Source organism: Accipiter gentilis, chromosome 10, assembly GCF_929443795.1.
Source record: "Accipiter gentilis chromosome 10, bAccGen1.1, whole genome shotgun sequence".
Classification (NCBI taxonomy): domain Eukaryota; kingdom Metazoa; phylum Chordata; class Aves; order Accipitriformes; family Accipitridae; genus Astur; species Astur gentilis.
Genome location: NC_064889.1, coordinates 21,884,410 through 21,904,991, shown reverse-complemented (window position 1 = coordinate 21,904,991; position 20,582 = coordinate 21,884,410). Strand labels below are relative to the sequence as shown.

Genomic DNA, 20,582 nt, shown 5'->3' with positions numbered 1-20,582 from the left:
ATCTCATCCTAGTTCATTTTATTAACTTTACTAGCTTTCGTAACAGAATGCTGTTTAACACTATTATGAAGATTCATGCTACCAATATAATTGAGGATAAAACAACTCAAACTCTACTATTTTGCTCTATTTTTTCAATTGTTGACCATAAATGTTATTTTCAAACTTAAAGATTTTGGTATAAACTCATCTTTGAAATATTAGCAATTTCACAAAGAAAAACTATGCAAATATGCTTGGAAGCCCTCTTCAGGAAGTATTATGTTTAAGAAATGCAGCAGATTAACTCTCCAGCCTAAGTGAAAGACTAATCTTGCTCTGACTGTATGACATCCAGTCCTGTTGATAGTGACAGCATCTGAACAGGCAGGATTAGTAATGACAGCAATAATGGCATATATATAAACTGATGGTACACTACCAGAAAAACCAGAAAGACCAGACACCACTGTATTCTCCGATTCAAAAGTAACCAACAGCAGTATTCTTTCTAAGCATGCAAAATTTTCATGCACGCAAAACTAGACGCGCTTAAGGACAATGCTCAGTACCAAATTTTGTAAACTTCAGGAGAAATTAAATGCAGCATGCCTATGCAGCTGATACCAGTTCCTAATCAAATGTGGTAGACTCAAAATCAACTCTTCAGTAATGTAAATCATCCTTTTGAAAGTCTTTTTTGGAACCTTTTTAAGTTAACGTGTGAAGTTTTGCAGAAAATGTGTCACTTTTTCTTTGAACAAGTCTTTCTTTCATGGTACAGTACCATAAGGTAAATTATCTTTGAGGAACATAAAGCACACTCAAGTCACTCCTTTCTTTTGAATGTAGGACATCCGAAAATTGATGAAAATTTTATTGGCCTTAGGTCATAATGTTTAACAGGTTTATCTAATTCCATTCCAGAGAATTTACATAGTCATATATATTTTTTTTCTTTCTTATCATAATCATCCTTTGACTTTTTCTTATTAAGCTTATTATGCCTAGAAAAGTATAAGGGAAGGACAGCTAGATTTCTGCACCCAAAACTTCAAGGAGCAATTGCAATATATTTCTTGAGAATAAGCAATGTGAACTTACAAATACATGAAGGTCATATTGAGAAGTTAGTTAAAATTAGAGTCAAAGCTAATTCTGTTAGATTAAGTTAGACTAGTGTTTTTGAGATGCTGGCCCTAGATTATCATCTCTGCAAATCAGAAAATGCAAATACGCCAGAGAAACATCAAAAAATAAAATAAGGAAGTATTTAAAAATCACCATCATCTCATCTGGACAGACACAAGGACAATGAAAGAAGAATAATCAGTTATGTCTGCTTATCAAAGTATGTAGAAAAAAAAAATCATTCAAAATCTGCCTATGGTCAACTTTTTCTGACTTTGAGTCACATTCACTTTGAATAAATTTTGCTTTTTTTATTATAAACTAGCAAGACAAACATTTGTTATTTACTGTCATAGTGAGGTAGAACGACCAATAGGCAAACCTACTAGACATGTGTCTTTTTAGAAAATACAAGTATGGGGCTGTTGGGCAAAAAGCAAGGAAGGACAGACTGGAATCCTTTATATTCTGGAAATTTGGAAGAAACATCATTTCATCATAATGCCAGTTGTCACTGACATTTTGTGTCTTCTCAAGGAAGTTCAATATTTTCTTGATACAATGGCAAAGACTGTTAAAGAGATAATTTTTTTCCCCACCTCAGAAGCATTTTTCAAGACTTTTTCACCTCAAGTACATACAGCATGGCTTTTTTCCGGCTACAGAGTATATTCAGTACAATACATACAATGGCAATCCCTGCCTAGTCTTTAAATGCAAGTTGTACCATGCTTCAACTGTAAGATAAGAATAAACCTAGAGCATATCACTATGCAAATTGAGTTCAAATGGAATTTGTCATTGCTGTAATCCCTCACACATTTGTACTTACCTGCAGGTAAATATTTCAGCTGGTTGTTAGCCAAGCGAAGATGACGTAAAGATCTCAGGCGGCCAATCTCTGGACACACAATTTCGAGGGCATTATCACTTAGGTCCAGAAACTGCAGTTTAACGAGGGAGCCAATGGCTTGTGAGAGAACAGATTAAAACGTGAATGTGACCCAACAGTAATGTTAAAATCTTAATAGGACTATGAGAGGATAAAAAGCCACAGTACCTAACACCTATGTCTGAGCAGATTTTGACGTATTAAAGCCAGTCTCACAACTGAATGACATAATTTGTGGAAATGCTTATCTATCAAACAAGCAGTACTGCTGGCAGTGAGATGGGGCAGGGGGGGGAGCAAAGTACAGAATACTCCCATTTCTAGATTCCCCTCAAACAATTCTGCTCTTAAATCACTTTTTCCATTCCTTTCCTTTAAGTCTGCCCATTTTATATATTCAGAAAGAGTTTAAAGTACTTTCCTGAGGTTGGGCATGTAACTCTACAATTAAGATAAGAAAGAAAAACTAGTACAAGTTCTTGATACTTTAAGTTTCAGATCTGTCATGATCTAAATGAGCAGAATATTCTGTGTGGTAACTGGCTGAAAGCAGAAGACACTCCAGATTTTTGTTTCTGTAGATGAGTGCCATTTAGACTTTTCACTTTCTGCAATTAGAACTGAAGCAAACAGCATTTAGGTGCATTTGAGAATTCATTAAAAGAATTTAACATAGCATAAACAAGGATATTATCAACTAAGAGCTACACTGGTATATTTTGTATGAAAATCTTTAATGTTTTATGGGAAAAATAAAGGAAAAACAGGCCTCTTCAAAGAAGAAAAATGAATATTTTATGATTCCTGCCACTTATTGTGAGCTGGTAGGTTACTTACCTTCAGGTACAACAACTATGTTATTTGAATGAAGGTACCTGGGGGGAGGAGAAAAAAAAAAAGCAGAGGACACCACCTGTTACCCTCAAGGACTTCTGCTACATAATCAGTTTGCAAAATATCCAATTTCAGACTGAAAGAGCACCCTCAAAGCCATTCCTCTCTATCACCACAAAAGCTGTGGAAACTGTATAAAGTGGCAATGGATAGGTACTTAAGTTTCACTTAGACTATTAAATGAATAACATAAAAATGAGAGAGAATAACAAAATTATTTAAAACAAAACATTCCCAGTTACAGTAATAACGGGCTTTAGTTTTGAGAGTTATAAGAGGAAAACAAAAAGGGAAAGGGATAAAGGAAATAGAATAACCAGAATGAACCATATTTGATCACCGGGTTATTCCCCACTAAATTCTGAGCAAGTAAAGACAAAAGCCCAAACCCACACGAATTATACAATTAAAAACATTTTCCCTTGCACATAAATTCTTACACCTTTACTGACTGAAGAAACAAGCACATGATCTACTCACTGCAAGTGGGTTTTTCAAACCTAGAGTACATTTTTCAAAAGAAAAAAAGCTATCTTACACATTGTCATTTAGGTGGTTAGAGAGGATGGCCAGATCTCTCACCAAGAATATCCAGCACCCTCTGCTGGAGCACTTCCAGTACTAGTGGTAACATAAAAACTACATTTTTTTTAGTTGTCAATCAACTTTGCTGCAAATGAACGAACGGGTCTTTTAGAAAATAAGAGTAACAATTTTCAAATATTGATATCTAATTATAAAGGAATACTGACTACTCAATGTCCAATTGCTTAGGCACACATGGATTATTTGAACAGCATGTTTTTTTTCATTCTATTCAACAGCATTTCCTCAAATAGGAGCCTTTCTTTTTGGGGAGATAGAGGCAGAACAAGACAGACATATGAACATTTCAACTGCATGGAGCATCTGAGCCTTCTCTTTTTCTTTAAAAATTGCAGACATTTAAAGTTTACTAAAAATGTAACAAACATAAGGATAGCAGATATGTTTGTAGAAATCCTCATGTATAATCACAAGATGAGAATTCTCCTACTCACTTCAGCTGCAGCTCCTGAAAATACTTGTGAACTATTTCACTCAAGCTAAAAAAATGTGTATTATGAGGATCTATCCAGTGTGAGGGAAACAATATACAAAGACACACAGACAACAGTGAAGTTTTTAAAAATATATAGTGAAATTGCTAAGACTGTAACTTTCAGGAAAATGAAAATGAGTTAAGTTTGTCTTTCAAAATTTAAAGCTACTATAATACATTATTCTGTAATTAAATCTTTATTTTGTGGTCTCTTCTCTGTCAACAAAAGATGTCTTATTGTCTGATCAAATATTGACTTGTACTATTAGACCTACACAAACCACAGGCCCACTGCAGTTCTCTCTAGACCACCAGAATGTGTGGGATAATGGTGGTACAACTAAGCTTGCTGAACCCCAAATAATCAGGTTTGACTCCTACAATTCATTGTTTGTAAGAGATTATTTTAAACTGTAATTTATACAGGTTTTCCTAAAGGCACCATCAGATAACACTGAGATTTCCTGATGCCCCATGGCAAATCATTAAATACTAGGTATATCAAATACAAAAATATTTATTTTACTGCTTCAGAGCATAAACATACTCTCAAGACTCAGGCATGATGAGACAAGACCATCTCTTAAGCAAGTCGGAGACTGCAATGACCTACAAAACAGTTCAATTATACTGTGGTCGCGTGTACCAGAAAGGTGTGGTTTCAAGGGCCAAATTAAGATGACAAGATCAGACAGCTGAATGCATTAGACTACTCAGATATACATATCCTCTGTTTGGAGTTTTCCACTAAACAAACAGAATCAATGGTCCATCAGTTACTCAACTGAAAGTGAGCCAAATGAGTTATAAATGGAAAAGAGAATGTCCCTTTTAACACCCCCGCCATCAATCCTACCATACAAGGAAATCATAACCTTACAAGAAGAAAAGGGGAGGGAAGAAAACATTGACTCAGGGGCTTACAGCTTAAAATTAATTGCCAAAATAATACAGTTCATATGACATCCGTTCTTTGGAAAAGATTGGATAAACTACTCTGCCTACAGCAATCACCATTAAATAGTTACTACCCCTACTTGCTTATTCCGGCTCCTATTTGACAATCTGTGACTTGGCTCCAAAAAAACTTATTACTACAATCAGCAAGACTCAGATCATACTAACTCTGGTAGCTAGGGTAGAAATGAGCAGCTAGGAATGGGCTGGAGGCAGTAACCTCTTACTCTGGCTCTGTCACAACTATCTGACCATTGCATCTGGAGGTTCCAGTGCTTTATCAGGGTGACAATAGTCTACACAGGAGTTGGGGGGGGGGTAAGTAATTTTCCCTTAGCAGTGTCGACATTTGCACCAGGGTTCTTGTTATACAATAAACAAAAAATTGTTAGAAATATTAACTGAAATATATACTGAAATATATAACTGAATATATCTGGATACATGTCCTTTGAAAAAAGAAAAACCCAACAAAAATTGACCCTTTCTTGCCCTCCAAGAAAACCCTTCACACTTAAGAGGTAGGTTATGTGCAAGCAATACATCCTAGAATTATTTTAAGATAAGATGGATCAGCATAATAAAAAAATATATTAGAACTCCTACACAAACTCACAATTCCACGAGGTTTGGAAGCTTCTGTGCAAGGTTTTCTGGCTGAAAAAGAGTTAGAGATTTTTTAGGTTTCAAAACAAAAACCAGACACACACATATTGTGTACCCAACTCTTTTTAATAACCATACTAAAACATGTCAGCAGCTAGTCACAGAAAAAATGGCATCAAGGAAGTTGTATACAACACCCTATTTCCACATCCCTGCACGTTCTCCACCAGTGCAATCTGGGATATATGAAGTGAGCAATTTACTACTGAAACATAACTACAGCTTAGAAGCGACATCAACGTGTCCGCAACCAAATGGTAGTCAGACATCTGAGGCTGAAAAAATGAATTATCAAAACCGTACTATTGAAAATATATTCAAGTAATTGAGTTAGTTGAAGCCAAAAGACTGCTAAGAAGCTGCAGCCTTTACAGACTTAAAGTAGAACAAGAACTATACAAGATGTCTAACCATAATGCATTTTATTTTGTAATGCTGCTAAACTGGGAAATGACCTACAAACTTTGTGTAGCTTAATCAGTTACCACCAAACCAGAAGTGCTGAATCCATCAAACTAGATTTCCATATTTACATATCAACATGCATATCATTTTCTAACTGCTAACTGATCCCTAGCTGCAATTCTGTTTCTTGATGGCATTTATAACCATGAATATATATCACAAAATCGGCTTCACAAGTTTCATATGTCATGTTGGTAAGCATACTCAAAATTATCCAAGGTTAAAACAGTTTTATTGCTTAAGAAATCTACTTCAAACATAGATATGTTTTATTGAAAAAAGTTTTTACAATACACATATATGCAGAAACAAATGAATTTTAAAAGCAGTTCGATCACATGGTCAATTTACTTTAAAAAAACTAGCAATTTTCACTGACATGTAAATTAAAGGTATACTATCATCTAAAATACTTTGTGTTTATAAATTTATTATGAAGAAATACGCTAACCTGAAAACGTAATGTCATAATATTCTTATGTAGCAAACATGCCACATCCTAGAGCTGAGTACAAAAAATATTTTGTTTTTAACTATGGAGCAGCAACTGATGTCTCAATAAATGCATCCGTTGACGTGAAGACCCAAGAAACAGGCTATAACAAATCAGTTGTTGCCACCTACTGGAAGGTTTGCTACAGTACATTTATCTTCTCAGCACAGAATTTTATTTGGTCAAAGAGAAAATCTTAAGGTGGGAAAATATGCAAAGGCTGCAACATGCTTAAGCCCAAAAAATTCAAGTTTTAATTTAAAAAATTAAGAGGGAATGTGAAAAAAACAAATTCATCGTCATCCTAAACCCTTTATTAGAATAAGGATACTAACCTGAATCACAAACTATTTTCACATTATACATGAAGGTTATACTCTTATTCTTCCTTTAACTGCTTCATATTGTTAAGAGAGCTAAATTCAGGAGAGAGACAACTTTAGAGCTGAGCAAGGCCATAACAGAAATTCTGCTTATCTTGAGTACCACAATGACAATGGGTCTGAGTCAAAGTTGCTCAATACAACATCCTACAATGAAATTAAGATTTCAAAAAACCTATTCATGATCCATCAGTTGAGAGGTAAAACTAACTCTGGTCGCTACTGGTGACATGACAACAAATGATGATAAATGAATCATTAATTCTGCCACCAGCTTAGGGAAGCTTGCCTTGCCCTCACACCCCACTGGATGTTTTTCAAAAAGTGAACTTGCTGATGTGCTATACAGCTTCTTGATCCATTCATTATGTCATAGCCCTCTATCATTTCCAACTTGCCAATGAAGACACAAGTTAAATTATTCTTAGGCAAGGTATATGTAAATTCTGTCAGCATAACTACTCCAGACATTTTCATATGAGCCATCTGTCAAGGTCTAGAATAATTTCAGAAGAGCAAAGAACAAAAGCTGATTTAGTCAACATTTTTCAGAACTCTGAAGGAATGAACTGGTGGGACAAAAGTACCACCTAACTGTAAAGAAATACTGTGCAGATTTAGTTTTGATGATTGCTAATAACCCATATGCAATTTAAAGTCTTTATTCGTAAGCTAATGCTCATCATCTTGCATAGAATCAAAGGAGCACAAGGCCGAAAGAGACATCTTCCTTCAATAACCTATTTGTTTTCAACTATTCTCAGACGAGACTTCTCCCCCCCGCCCCCTGACAACTTACTACTACTTTACTGAAATTGAGAGTATTACTTGTCTTACCAGCAAAGGACATGAAAAAAAAAATCGTTATGAAAATACTGCTTTGTAAAAATACTGATGATTTCAGCTCTCCCCCATTCCTCCTCTTCTATTTTTTTTTTCTTCTCTGTCTTCTCTTTTTGCAAGAGGAATTAACCTAAATCTCTCAACCTTCTCTCACAGGGCATGTTCTCTAAAAATCCCTTGTTGCTGCTTTCTAGGTTCTTTCCAGTTTACCTAGGTCATTCCTAAGTATGAAACTCCAGACTCAACCTTTGCTCCAGCTTATGCTTTAACAGTATCCAGTAATTATCCCCTTCTGCTTCTAATGGAGATTGTGAAACGTCCTATGTTCCAAAAATACATTTGCCTTTCTTTGTAACATGCTGCTAACTTGATCTATTTTGGTCCACTACAACTTCCAACTTCTATTCTGCTGAACAGATGCTCAGTGAATCAGACCCAATTTTGTTTGCCTAGGTCCTACCTGTAGTGCTATGCACTTGAATGAGATGCCACCGAGTCATATTATGACCAAGTTATCCTGATTATTTTGAATCCTAATGCTCTACTTGATGCTGTTTGCAAGTCATTTTGCTGAGGTATGATATACATTTTAATATTGTTTCAGTTCCTTTATCGCAGGCCTCAATTACAATACCGAACAGTTGTGGGCGAGAGCTGCCTCCCTCATTTAACACATCTTCTGTTGACAGCAACCATGGGTAATTATTTATGCCATCTTACACATCTATTGGCTGGTAGTATTAACAGATATCGAGAGGAAAATGGAACTAAACTGTTACTTTCAAGACTTTGTTTTGGTTCCTATTTTATAATTACTTTGAGAAAAACAAAACCAGGCTCTAACACATACATACAAAAAAGCATATGCAAAACTCTCCCTATCATTGTTTTATCTTTTGAGCAGTACAAACTTCACAAACCTTACACCACTAGATAATCACTGAATTTCACAAAGTGTCAAAGTAGAACTGTTTACAGTCATCAGTTAAGTTTTAAAGCAGTTAATTTGTAACCATGAATCCTATCCTCCCATTAAACTATTAAGCAAAGGACTTGCTCAAAACCAAGAAGTGCCAAAATACTTCTCTACAGTCCATGTAAACTTAAGTGACTCATTCAAGATGAAGAAAAGGCATAAAATCTTAAGAATCCTTTCAGCTTTTGGCCCAAGAAGTGAAACCTTTATTGAGGAATTCTAATGTATCATTGCCAAAGCTTTAAACACTATTCCTTAAACTGGAGTAATGGACTTTTTCTAGGAAGTGCTGAAAAACATATTATTTTGGTGAATTTTAAGTAGTCAGGCCCTCCAGCAGCTCTGCCCTGGCTATTATTTTACCTATCACACCATGGAAGACCCCAAGACAAAAAAACCCTGAATTACTTGGAGAATTGAGCCTACTGACGGTGGCAAGTTCTGACTCCATAGAGAGAGTCTTACCAGCTCAGAATATCCCACGCAATTATTTAACTAGTCCACACTGAATTCTGAGGTCACATCATTCATTCAGGGTGAGAATTTGTTCAGTTCAGGGAAAAACAACAAAACAAAAAACCCACAACAGAAAATCCCACATCCCTGAAATTAACTGTTTGTTCTCCTATCAACAGCAGCCCACAGACACAAGTTTTCACCGGCACCTTAACAGCAAGCTTTGAATTAGACCCTGGGATCGATGACGCCTTTAAAATAACACATGTACCAAGGCAAAAGTAGTTTAACCTAACAAAGGAATGTAGACTAGACTTGCATAGTATCACCTAGTGGTAGAAAAGCCTGACCACCAAGCAAAATTTATAGCAGTAAAAAAAAACAACCAAAGAAACAAAAATAACAAACCAAAACCAAACAAACCTCACAAGAAAACCCCCAGCAGATCTTCACAGAGCTTCAAAAGTGTAACTATAAAATGTCATAAACTTTCATTTATTATACTCTACATTACCTATGCAAGTTCAAACATAATACAACCAAATACTCATATTTCACAATGGATGACATCATTCAGGATCAGATTTGCTGTAAGATTTTTTTTTTAAATTATCTTGTTTTTTTCTGTTCCAAAAATCAGAATTCCTAAACATACAGACAGTAAACATTACAATAAAGAGGTTGTCGTACCAATGTGGTCAGGGAATTTCTTTTCATATAAAGTCTCTCCAAGTACTGCAGCCCCTCATCTTTCAGTAACTCCAAAGGAAATTGATGGAGATTTCGGTAATTTAAGAACAAGTTCTTGTGCCTTTCCAGCTTTGCCTCAGATATTGTTTTACATAGTTCTGATGCCATGACTAATCCTGTTCCAAGCACCACATCTAATGCATTGCATCTTCTGAAAGCAGACCCATTTCTAGGAGACAAAAAGAGCAAAAAAACCCCAAAACATTATCAAGGTATATGCTATGCATTCTTTTGCAGAAAGAGTTAGTTACTACATTTTATCTGATAATTTATCTAAACACACTTGGTCAAGTTAATATATAAATGAAGTACCCAGAACATCCACACCATAAGATAAGTTAGAAGCAAATCTTTGACTATTTTCTGGAGGAAGTTTTAGCGTGGTTTCAGACCAGCAATGACAAGATCTTAAGGTATACATAATGCTTTTTTTCATCCATTTTCCACAGACCTTTCAGATAATTTTGTCAAAGTCTTCACCACAAGAAGGAACAGAAAACAAAACAAAAAAAACCCCAACCTCTCTCTACTAACCATTACTGATGTCCTACATCTATTCTGTGCAGTGTGCTAAAAGAAGAATCTACAGATCACAAGAAAAATGCACAATTAGAGGACTTCTTATCTTCAGATGACTAAAATGCCTTCATGCAGCTTTTCATCCAGAATGACAAAAGGCAATGAAAGTTTGTTAAGCTTTCCCGTTACAAAAGTATTGTAAGAATTTATTAGTTGGAAGAGATATTGGGGATGGACAATCAGTTAGGGCATTTTAAAAATAATAAACTAATATATGAGAAATCTGAAACTTAAAGCAAGAAAATTCATAAAGAGCTAAATGTGAGAGCAGATTTTCAGCTCTCCTAAAAATAAAACCAGAAAGAACTAAATGTCAAGCTTTAACTGACAATTTCAAACCCAGAAAACAAAAGCATGAAGACATATTAAAAATTAACTTGTATCTGGAACTAGACTATTTAGCTTGTATTTCTGGTATAACCAAAATTCTAGTCATTACTATGTTGTCTAGATTTAGATAACAGCAATGTTACATGTTTTCATTTGTCTCAGAAATCAGAAGACCAAATAAATCCAGACTATTTATTAATTTAAAGTTACCAGTTTGCTACAGACTCATGTGTATAAATTAGTTTCCATTATCAAAAGGCAAGGAATCGTAACTGCTTTCCACCAACAACGTTTTATATTTTAGTTCATTCTGTTACTGAAGGAGAGATTTCCAATCATAACAGATATTGGAAGTGAAGGTACCAAGTTACAAACAAGAATCCTATCTGATTATATGGTAGTCTTTACAAACAAAACTCCTTACTCAGCTGAAGACTGACAACCAGACCATGCAAGTAAGTTAAACTACTTTATCAGTTTCAATAATTCCCTTGATTTGCAGATAAGCAGCTTTTACCAGTGACTTATGTCCTTCTAGAAGAATACAGCATTTTTTTTTCTTAGAGTTCCCATAAGCACTACTAATCACAACTTAGTGTAATATCCTGCACACCAGTCTTGAGTTATCCCCAATTCAAGCCACACTAAGATAGTTCTGCAAGCAAATGACTACCATGTTAAGAATCCTATACAAGATTAAAAAGTCCAACTTTGGTTAAACAGTATTCACATGAGAACAACCATTGCTGTAACAGTTGCCTTCATTAGCTATCTTAAGGAGACAGGGTACACACACTCCTGGCCCTTGGCACTAGCAACATTAAAGCTCTCTTAGGAATGAAGGAAATTAAGCCACTACAATTCCAAACTCCACATCTGTGATCAACATTAAAATATTTCAAGGAAAAGCATTAGAATTTTTAATGTGCATAGTCTGAGACTATGTGAGGATTAACTGCTACAATGTAAGAAATGGTAAAGGAAAGCTCACCTTTCCCTGAAATATTTTTTTTTAAATGAAAAGCTGTGAAGTCACAAAACGCATACATAAATATCTAACCGCCTGCCAATCTGTCCAGAGATGCTTTTTAGGTGTTCTGCACTTGCAGAATGCTGTTCAGAGTTGTGACTCCATATACCACCTGAACCACATTTAGCCATGGCACACATGAATACACAGACATACAAGCCCACAAATGCAAAGTCCAGTCATAACCTACTCTATTTTGGCTCTTACTTCAAAGGAAAAGCCTCCTACTCCCTTCCACTACCAGCCAAACTTCTTCTCTCTAAATGCTCTTTTTCCAGACATGAGACACAGCACTAGCAAAAAGGAACAGACACAGTCCCTCTCTTCAAGGAAAGGCAAAAGGGAGGATGAGGACAGATAATACCCAGTGACAACGGCCCTGTGAGGAGTCAGGTCATTCAGGGGGGAAAACCGCCGTTTCAGAGGATGGAGAAGACAGAAATACGCCCGCACGGAGCACACGACGTGGAGCAGACGCTGTGTGAAGGCGTGCGAAGGGCTGACACCGGGGGGCTCAGGAGACCCCCAACACCTGCGGGCCGCCTCCGGCCGAGCTGGGACTGCTTGGAGGGAAAGGGCGCACACGGACTGCTGAGAACTTGGAGGAGCCGCAGGGCACAAGAGAACGAAGCTATGAGGTGGGGCCGCACGGAGCCGCCCTGCTCGGTGCTCCTCGGGCCCTGGGAACTGGGGTAGGCCGGTCTGTCACGGGTGGCTGCGGGGGAACCGGCCTGTCCCGGGTGTGCGGGTGTAAGCCGCCACAGGCGGAGGCCTGCGAGGACTGAGGAGGCGGCGGGAGGCCGCCCCCACGGCTGAAGGGGAGCCGGAGAGGGGCAAAGAGGAAGGGGCCTCGGCCAGGGGCCGGGGGCCGGCGAAGGCTCACACCCCCTCACGGAGAAGGCGCCGTGCCCGCGCTGTCCAGTAGGCAGACAGCAGGGGGCAGAGCAGCGGAGGCACCTACACACCCCCCCAGAACCCGACCCGCGCTGTCCCTCTCCCCGCCCGCCGGGGGAAGAATTACTCACCGGCGCCGCCGGAGCGGGGAGCGGCGATCGGCTCTGCTCGGCGGCGCCGCCGTCGGCCCAAGCACCCGAGGGCGGGCGCGGAGCGGGCCGCAGCCGCGCGAGACCGCTACCGCCACACGACTCTCGCGAGACACCGCCCGGCCACAGCACCGCCCAGCCTCGCGTCCCGCCACAACACCGCCCCCTCACCGCCCGCACCCGCCTCTCACCCAATCACAAGGCAGCCCACCGTCCACCATCCAATCACAAGTTCCTCCCCTCTCCTACCCTCGTGCCCCCACCTCTGTCAGCCAATGGAAGGGCGCCCCACCTCAGCGCCTCGCCTGCCTCCTGCTTTGGCGTGGAGACGGGTGGGAGGGTCTGGCTGGTGTTGGGGTCAGGGTGTTTCTTTTCCTTCCTTTCCTTCCTTCCCTCCTGGTGGGTCTCCTTGGGGCAACGTGTAGGCTCAGCTTGCCTTCCCAGGTGTTTACACAGTTCTTGGTGTTAACAACAGTTGTCCCTGCTTAACAGCTTTTGAAGGAGAATTTCATTTGCAGGTAAGAGCCACAACTCTCGGTGGCCGGAGACTGTCTTTCCAGCCAAATTTTGGTGCAAGTAACGCTAGCTTTTATTTCTTTGTTAACAGCAGACTAGACACCCTTAGGCAATCCTGCCTACACCCACAACCTGCCCATCATGACCATTTTTACCCATGATAGTTGGCTTGTTGAAACAGGTAAGGGAATTATGGAAGCTCAGTTTACCTATGTGCTGTTCACTTGATACTTATTTTATGTGTATTCACACATACTGAGATGACCCAGTACATAAATCCTGTCCTAGGGAAGGTCTCATTTGTGTTATGTCAGTACTCTAATGGCAGCAAATTCCCTCATACTTAGAATATTTAACATTACTGGGTATTAAAAGTTCTTCTTTGCTGAAGATTAGCCCTACCAGCTGCCTAAAAAAGGAATCTCAGCTGCAGAAATCCTCTTTCTAGTTCCCACAGACTAATTAACATAAACTTGTCTTAACAAGATTCACATAGCAGGTCTGCAGGGGAACCAAGAAGCTGAATGTAGAAGATGAATACCTTGCAGAAGGCTTTTCTTCTCTCCTGTGTATTCACAGAACTTACACTTGAAGTAAAGAAGCATGCATAAAAAACTTAAGTTTTTTTCTTGCAGACTCATTTATCTGTTTTTCAGTTCTGAATAAAGAATAGCAATCCTTAATTGCTCATTTTTCATTTTCCTACACTTGAAAGGCAATAATTGATTTTGACAAGTATACTTTCTCAGTCTTACTTGCCACTTGCAGACTTTTTGGAGTTGTTTTCTTCCAATAAGTAGATTGGATTTTCTTGAAATAATTTGAGATGAAATAATTTACCCTTTGAAATTTAACATCCTCCATACTTACCACACCATGCTGCACATATCATTTCTTACTGCGGTTGATAGTACTTGTCTGTTTTTCTCAGCTAATTGTTAAATTGCAGGAAGTGGCCTGCTTGTATACCACCACAGTTTTAAAAACAGTCACTACATCACACTTCTTAATGTCGCTTAGATCCCACGTTATAAATACCTGAGAAGTTAGAAGTTAAGCGTACTTCAGACCAAAGTAGAAGCTGAGTATGAGCACAGTTAGCAACACGTTCCTCAGGGGGAATTCAATGATGTGTCAAACCAAATGTTCTTCTCCAGGATATTAAGTCATTGACCAGGACAAAAACTTTGTTCCTACCTTCTGCCACTAAAGTACAGACAGGAAAGATGATGGTCTTTTTCTTGGGAGACCTGCTTTTAACAGAGCCAGGATAGTTAATGTGTTTCTTTACACATATGTTGTAATGTTTTTGGTTTTTTTGGTTGGGGATTTTTTTGAGACAGTAACAGAGAGGAGATAAAATTACTGCACTTTGATATTTTTGACAGCAAACTTTTGTCTGTTTCTTCTTTTCTGCTCACACCAACAAAGGGACTACAGAGATCAGAGCAATGCTAAAATGTCTTTGGTTCTGCTCTGTCACAGAAACAAGTTCAGTTCTCAGGGTGTGCTTTCAGTGATTATAAAACATGCTATATGCATGGATTCAACATAAACTGCAGGAGCAGTTTAGGATCACTGAAACTATTAAAGATGTTAACAATATATATAAAGTACTGGGGCTCTCAGTATTTCAGTGGGGAGTGTTAAAACTGTGGATTCGAAAGAGTATTTTTAAAATCTCTCTTTTTTCCTGAGTGAAAGGGCTCTTGCTAGCAGTATTTAAAATGTCTTGTCCCTACTGATAATAATGTATATGATTCCTTCCTGTCTGCTTTTCAATTGGCAGAACAGACTGTAGAATAAGATGAGCTGTTCTTTGCCAAGACAAACAAACATTCTCACCCACCTCAAATATATTACATTTTTCTTCCTTATTCCAGAGCTGTATCAGGTTCATGTCAGCTCTACAGAGGTACATGCCAGTTACCTTATAGCTTTATGATATCCACAAGAATTTCTATGTGATTTGAGTGTTCACACATCACTTTATCTTTTGTCTTTCCCGAAGCAGTCAGTCACTTAGGATTCTCACTTTATTGTTTTGCATGGCCTGCAGTCATCACACTCATTCATTCTCAGTCTGATTTTTTTTTCTGCCTTGATCAATGCCATCATGATCTCCCAGGCTTGTGTCATCTGAAAGCTGATCTCTGAAGCTCTGATCCTGCACAGCACAGGTGTGCAGTCTTGCCTGTGTAGTCACAAGGCTAAAAATGATGAGCAGAGCAGGGAGCATTGGAATCTGATCTTCTGTTAAGGACAGCGCTTGCCTCATGGTTGCCGAGTCATTGCCATCTAACAAGTGAGACTAGTGGGATAGCCTTTGCTAAGTAGATTTTTACTGTTTAATTCTTAATTTTGTTCTTGTGAGAGCAAGGAACAGAGGGGCTTGAAATTTACATCTTGCTCAGAAGGATGACTGATCTTATGTGCCTGTATAAAGAAACTAATAATACTTGTTTTGAAGTGCAACTTTGAGGTAGATCTATTCAAGTAGTTTGCAGTTGCCGGTGTCTTGCAGACCCACCTTCATCAGTTGGTTTACTGGAACAAATCCAGTAACTGGAGCAAATGGGCACAGCTTCACCGGTGATCCCTTGTTTGTGACAAACTTATGCAAGCCAGATGAATGTAGTGTGAATAGAAAGAGATAATGATACATTATCAGATTTATTACACAAGGTAACTATATGAGACTAACAACGTTGGGAAGATGTGGTTGGAAATATCTTTGTATATTAAAGCCTTATGCAACCATTTTCTTTTGTTTTGCCAAGTGAAACATGAAGAAATTCTTTTTACTGAGGTTTTTGTGACAAGATTCCTAGCTCTCAATTTCACAGAACTAGGAGATCCAAAATGTCTTACTGAGCTTTTGAATTTGAATTCTGAACACTCTGAGGTTCAGCCTCCCTAATAATCCTGGGTGAGTCTTTTCCACCCAGTACAGTGGATACCATTTATATTGAATCATGTGCATTAAATTAGACTTTGTAAGTTTGGATTATGATCAAAATATTCACTGAGCGATTAAAGGTCAGTTTTTAGCAGCAGGAAGCTTTAGTGTGACTGATGTGTGACAGGAAAAGAGTGTTTCTCCTTTAAGGTCAGATAATTAGGAAATATTTTTAAGCTTTGCTCTTTAGTGTGTTAACTAGCAGTTAAGGTGGGCTTTCTTGGACATCCCTGTATTCTGAGAATTATAGTGAAGCAAAAATCCATTGCTAAACACTAAGCTCATGCAGTTACACCTGGTACAGAGAGGTCCTATGGGTTGGAGGAATCATCTAGGCACAAGGAATCAACAGATCAATCCAGTGATCAACAGATGCAGTTTCAGCTTTCTTCAGGTTCTGCTTGCTGAAGGGTTGGTGTGTACTAGAGCGTTAGTATATGACATGCACAAGCGTGGAAAGCCGTACTAACCCAGTGGACTGTCTGGTACATCTGCCAGGTCTCACAGCCAGTGAACTTCTTTTCCATGGTCAGACAGGAGAAGAATCTGCTTCGCACATGCCTGAGATGTTTGAAATGGTCTAGGAAAATGGCAGAGCTCTGCCTTACATGGCAGGATTCCAGTATGGGAGGGGTCAATGGTTTGTGCTGTCCTTTTGTCTTCTGCTTATCCCTAGAAAATGTACATTGCCTAGAATTTTGAAAGTTCCTATGCAGTTGAGTACACAATTTTATTTGTTGCAGACACTGAGAGTGGCTTTTTCTCTCATCTGTGATGTCTACTGACTCATGTGCTTCTAACAAGAGCTGAGGGCCTTGTGTCATCACCAGATTCTGCAAACTAAGACTCTAAGAAGCACAATTTCCTACCTTACTGGAGAGACAATATATGTTGTGGTGTGATTGTCACTACTAGGAATTTTTTCAGTTTGCGTTCTTTCTTCTGGAATTTCAAATCTATTAATTCTACTTACCCTTGTTTGCACTTTACAATGTCTTACATAATGCTTTTTGAGTATATACAGCTTTCAATATAGACAATGATACAAGATCTTGGTATAAATTTTGAGAATTTAGGATCTATTCTTTCCATAGGAAGGTTTTTTTGCATTACACATACATTCATTGATTTGTCTCTTGTATCAGGGAGAAATAATCTCACCCAAACCATTCTGTTTTTACTGATGGAGAAAGAATCCATTCTCCAGAAAGTCCTGGCTCTTCTTAGGAGATCTTTCCTAACTTCCAGTTAGTAATTTTGGTGTAGTGACAAAGCTGTCTTATGTGAGTGGAATACAGTTACAGTGACTCATCACAGTACTGGTAACTGATTCCATAAACCTTTTACTTGAAACTCTGGCTTCTGCAGCAGTACCAAAAACTGGAAGGCAGGTGGAGCTCCTGCATGCCAAGTGCCAGCATGCCAGTATTTAATGTTTAGACATCATCCACCTTTGGCTTAAGTCTTTTTATTTTCAGTTTATTTGTTATTGTATTTGTTAAACTTAGTGACTCCTTTTTCAATGGCACAGTAATGCTAATGGAAAAGGTAATTTGAAAGAAAGTTACTTGTACTGCCTGGTATGGTTCAAATCAGCAATATAGAAGCTTTTAAAACAGTCTATCACTAATTTGGGCTGAACTCATTTTTTGAGGGAAATTTCCTGGTAATCACATTGATTATGTTGTGCAATAGATTTCCTAAGAACTAGTAATTTGGACAAACTGCAATTTGAATGGAACAACCCTAACACAGAATAAGTGAGCAATGGGGTTTGGTCCTGGTAAGGCAGTCTCTGCTCATTCTAAATTCCCACTGATCTAATTAATCTCAGTTGGAAAAAGAACAATGCCTCACTGACTGCCCTAGAAACTAAATTCCTCTGTTAATGCACTAAGCAAATATAACAACAGGGAGAATGAACATTTCTGCCTCTGCTCCACCAGGAAATTTCAATATGGGATTGCCACAAAGGGTACAAATCAGCCAGCTCTCCATGGCTAATTCAGTTGTTAGCCCTTCTTTAATGACTGCTAAACATGCATGTAGCTGATATGGAGATATTTTGTGTTACCTCTTGTTGATAAGATAATCAAGGCTTTCAAATTAATTTCAATTAACCAAGTATTATTTTTCAATTTATCAACATTGCTGTATGTCACAAATGCATTAATGGATAAAATTTTGTTTATCTTTTGGAATTGACTCTATGAAACTCCTTAAACTTGACTGATTTGGTTCAATTAAAGCCACTTAGAATATTATCTCCAGTTTTGCTTCACTTTAAAACCAGAAAAGTAGTAAAAATTAAATAGCAAATTTAGGCAGCATATGGATGTTTATTAGTTTCAGGCAGAAAATGGCATGAAATGTTTTGAAATGTTTTTTGGTCTATTTTTATATGACCTCAATAATATTATTTTTTACTACCGCCCTCTGCTGTCATAGAGACTGTATGGTTGTTATTTCTCCATTTTTCTGCCCGGTCCAGGACCTGCTTTCTTTTCATCTTCACTGCACTTCCCTTCAGTTCAACCCACAGATTTGCTGAGTTTGCAATAACTGTCAAAAGTATTTCTAATGATCCATTGGATCTAATCAGACCAAAAGTTATTATTAATTCACCTGAAAACAGTGGTTTAAAGCTTATTCTGAAGCTGTTTCTACTTCCAGATACCAAACCTGCGTCAATTCTTTAATCTGATATGACTATTGCTGCCTAATGTAATTTTCTTTCTCCTCTCTTAGCTATTTATTTTTCTGAGGGAGAAGTCCCATGCTCTTCTGTGTGTTGGAGCAAAGTCATATTTTGTAGAGACTCTGTATGGTTAGTAAAGCTCCATTGTTCCTATAAATTTACTTTAAAACCTCGATAAAATATTAAATCCTTATAGTCTTGTCCACACAGTTCCATAATTTTAGTACAATAAGGTTGAAATGGAGTTGTGTTGCTTTTGCTTTTTAGTGACAATACACATACTTGAAATAACATATTTTCATGTATTTGTGAGATGTTTGTATTTCTTTTGGAAAAGTTCCAAGTGGGGTGCCAAATATCTTGGTTGTGTAAGAGTGACCATTTTTGTAATTTTATTCTGCCATTCATATCAGAAGGGTGTTAACTCTGTGGCCTGTTACATTATGATAGAAATGAGGCAGGTGGTGAGCTATTTTTCATTCCAAGTGAGTATAAATAGTGAAGGGGGGAAGCGCGGTGTATACACAGCACTTTGATTTATGCAAGCATATCCTGGAACCTGTTATAGTGAAGTCAGATATAGAAATCTTCTGTTCCTGAGACCAGTGGGAGATTTGCTTTTAGAGAGCTTGCAGGGTTTCTCCTTTCCATGTAAACTAACCGTCTGGTTACAGCTGGGGTCTGACCTTTGTTTTTAATGAAAGCACTAATAATAGCTTAAATTCATGTCTGGATGTTCCACATGTTGGGGAGACACTCAATGGACTGCTTCCTGTTAAAAGCAGAATTTTTAGTGTTCAAGAGCAAAGCAGAAAAGTCAAAGATATTTCTTTTCTTATTGTGCTCTGAGTGTCCTCTCAGGAATTTTTCATGTGAATTCCTGAGCACTTTGTTACTGAGAAGTCTAACAGTCAAAATTTGAGCTAAAAATTAAAAGTAACAAAATTCAAGACATAATTGGGCTTGAGGAGACTCTTAGGTAGTGGTGAATTAATAGTCTTGCAGTAGTGACTGCTTAGCATATGTACTTTTTGTGAGTTCTTACCTCCTTCCTGGTTTTGTCACATTTGCAATACAACATTGATAAAGACCTTTCCAGATTATAAAATCATGGCACAATACTAGCTACCAGCTTCCATTTTCCTTGATGGAAGGAGTGTTTTGGACAATACGGCATTGTGCCTGGCACCAGCTCTGCTACTAGGGAACTATTCCAGACCACATGTCTGTAGCAGGTTAACATGTTCTGTCTGACAAAAGGAGCTAATTTAGCCTCCATTCAAAATCAGAAATGGAGACTCGGAGTAACTTCAACTGACGATAACTAGAGCCTCACACTGAAACCATTTGTCATTTTTTACCAATGGCATAGGAAACGGAGTCATGTGTCTCTTAATCTCTTCCAGGGATTAATACCGCATAATTCTGGGGCAGTGAAGTAATTAGGTCTATTAAACCCTT

General features: G+C 38.1%; 1 protein-coding gene across 11 annotated transcripts in view; it reads right to left on the bottom strand.

Annotated features, from left to right (window-relative positions):
* Positions 1 to 13,031, bottom strand: part of LRRC28 (leucine rich repeat containing 28) — a 59,093-nt gene extending 46,062 nt beyond the window's left edge. For 6 of the 11 annotated variants that reach the window (XR_007507428.1, XR_007507430.1, XR_007507426.1 and 3 more), the window contains exons 1-5: positions 12,931 to 13,011; positions 9,907 to 10,135; positions 5,551 to 5,591; positions 2,840 to 2,877; positions 1,943 to 2,080 (exon numbers count right to left, since the gene is read on the bottom strand). Coding sequence is in view for 3 of the 11 variants with exons in the window: in XM_049811716.1 (XP_049667673.1) it covers positions 1,943 to 2,080; positions 2,840 to 2,877; positions 5,551 to 5,591; positions 9,907 to 10,074 (385 nt within the window). In the remaining 8 variants the exon portion in view is untranslated. Of the gene's footprint in view, positions 1 to 1,942; positions 2,081 to 2,839; positions 2,878 to 5,550; positions 5,592 to 9,906; positions 10,136 to 12,269; positions 12,289 to 12,930 lie in introns of those variants that run through there. The other 5 variants (XM_049811710.1, XM_049811714.1, XM_049811715.1 and 2 more) reach the window with 5 other exon arrangements.
* Between the last annotated feature and the right edge of the window lie 7,551 nt (positions 13,032 to 20,582).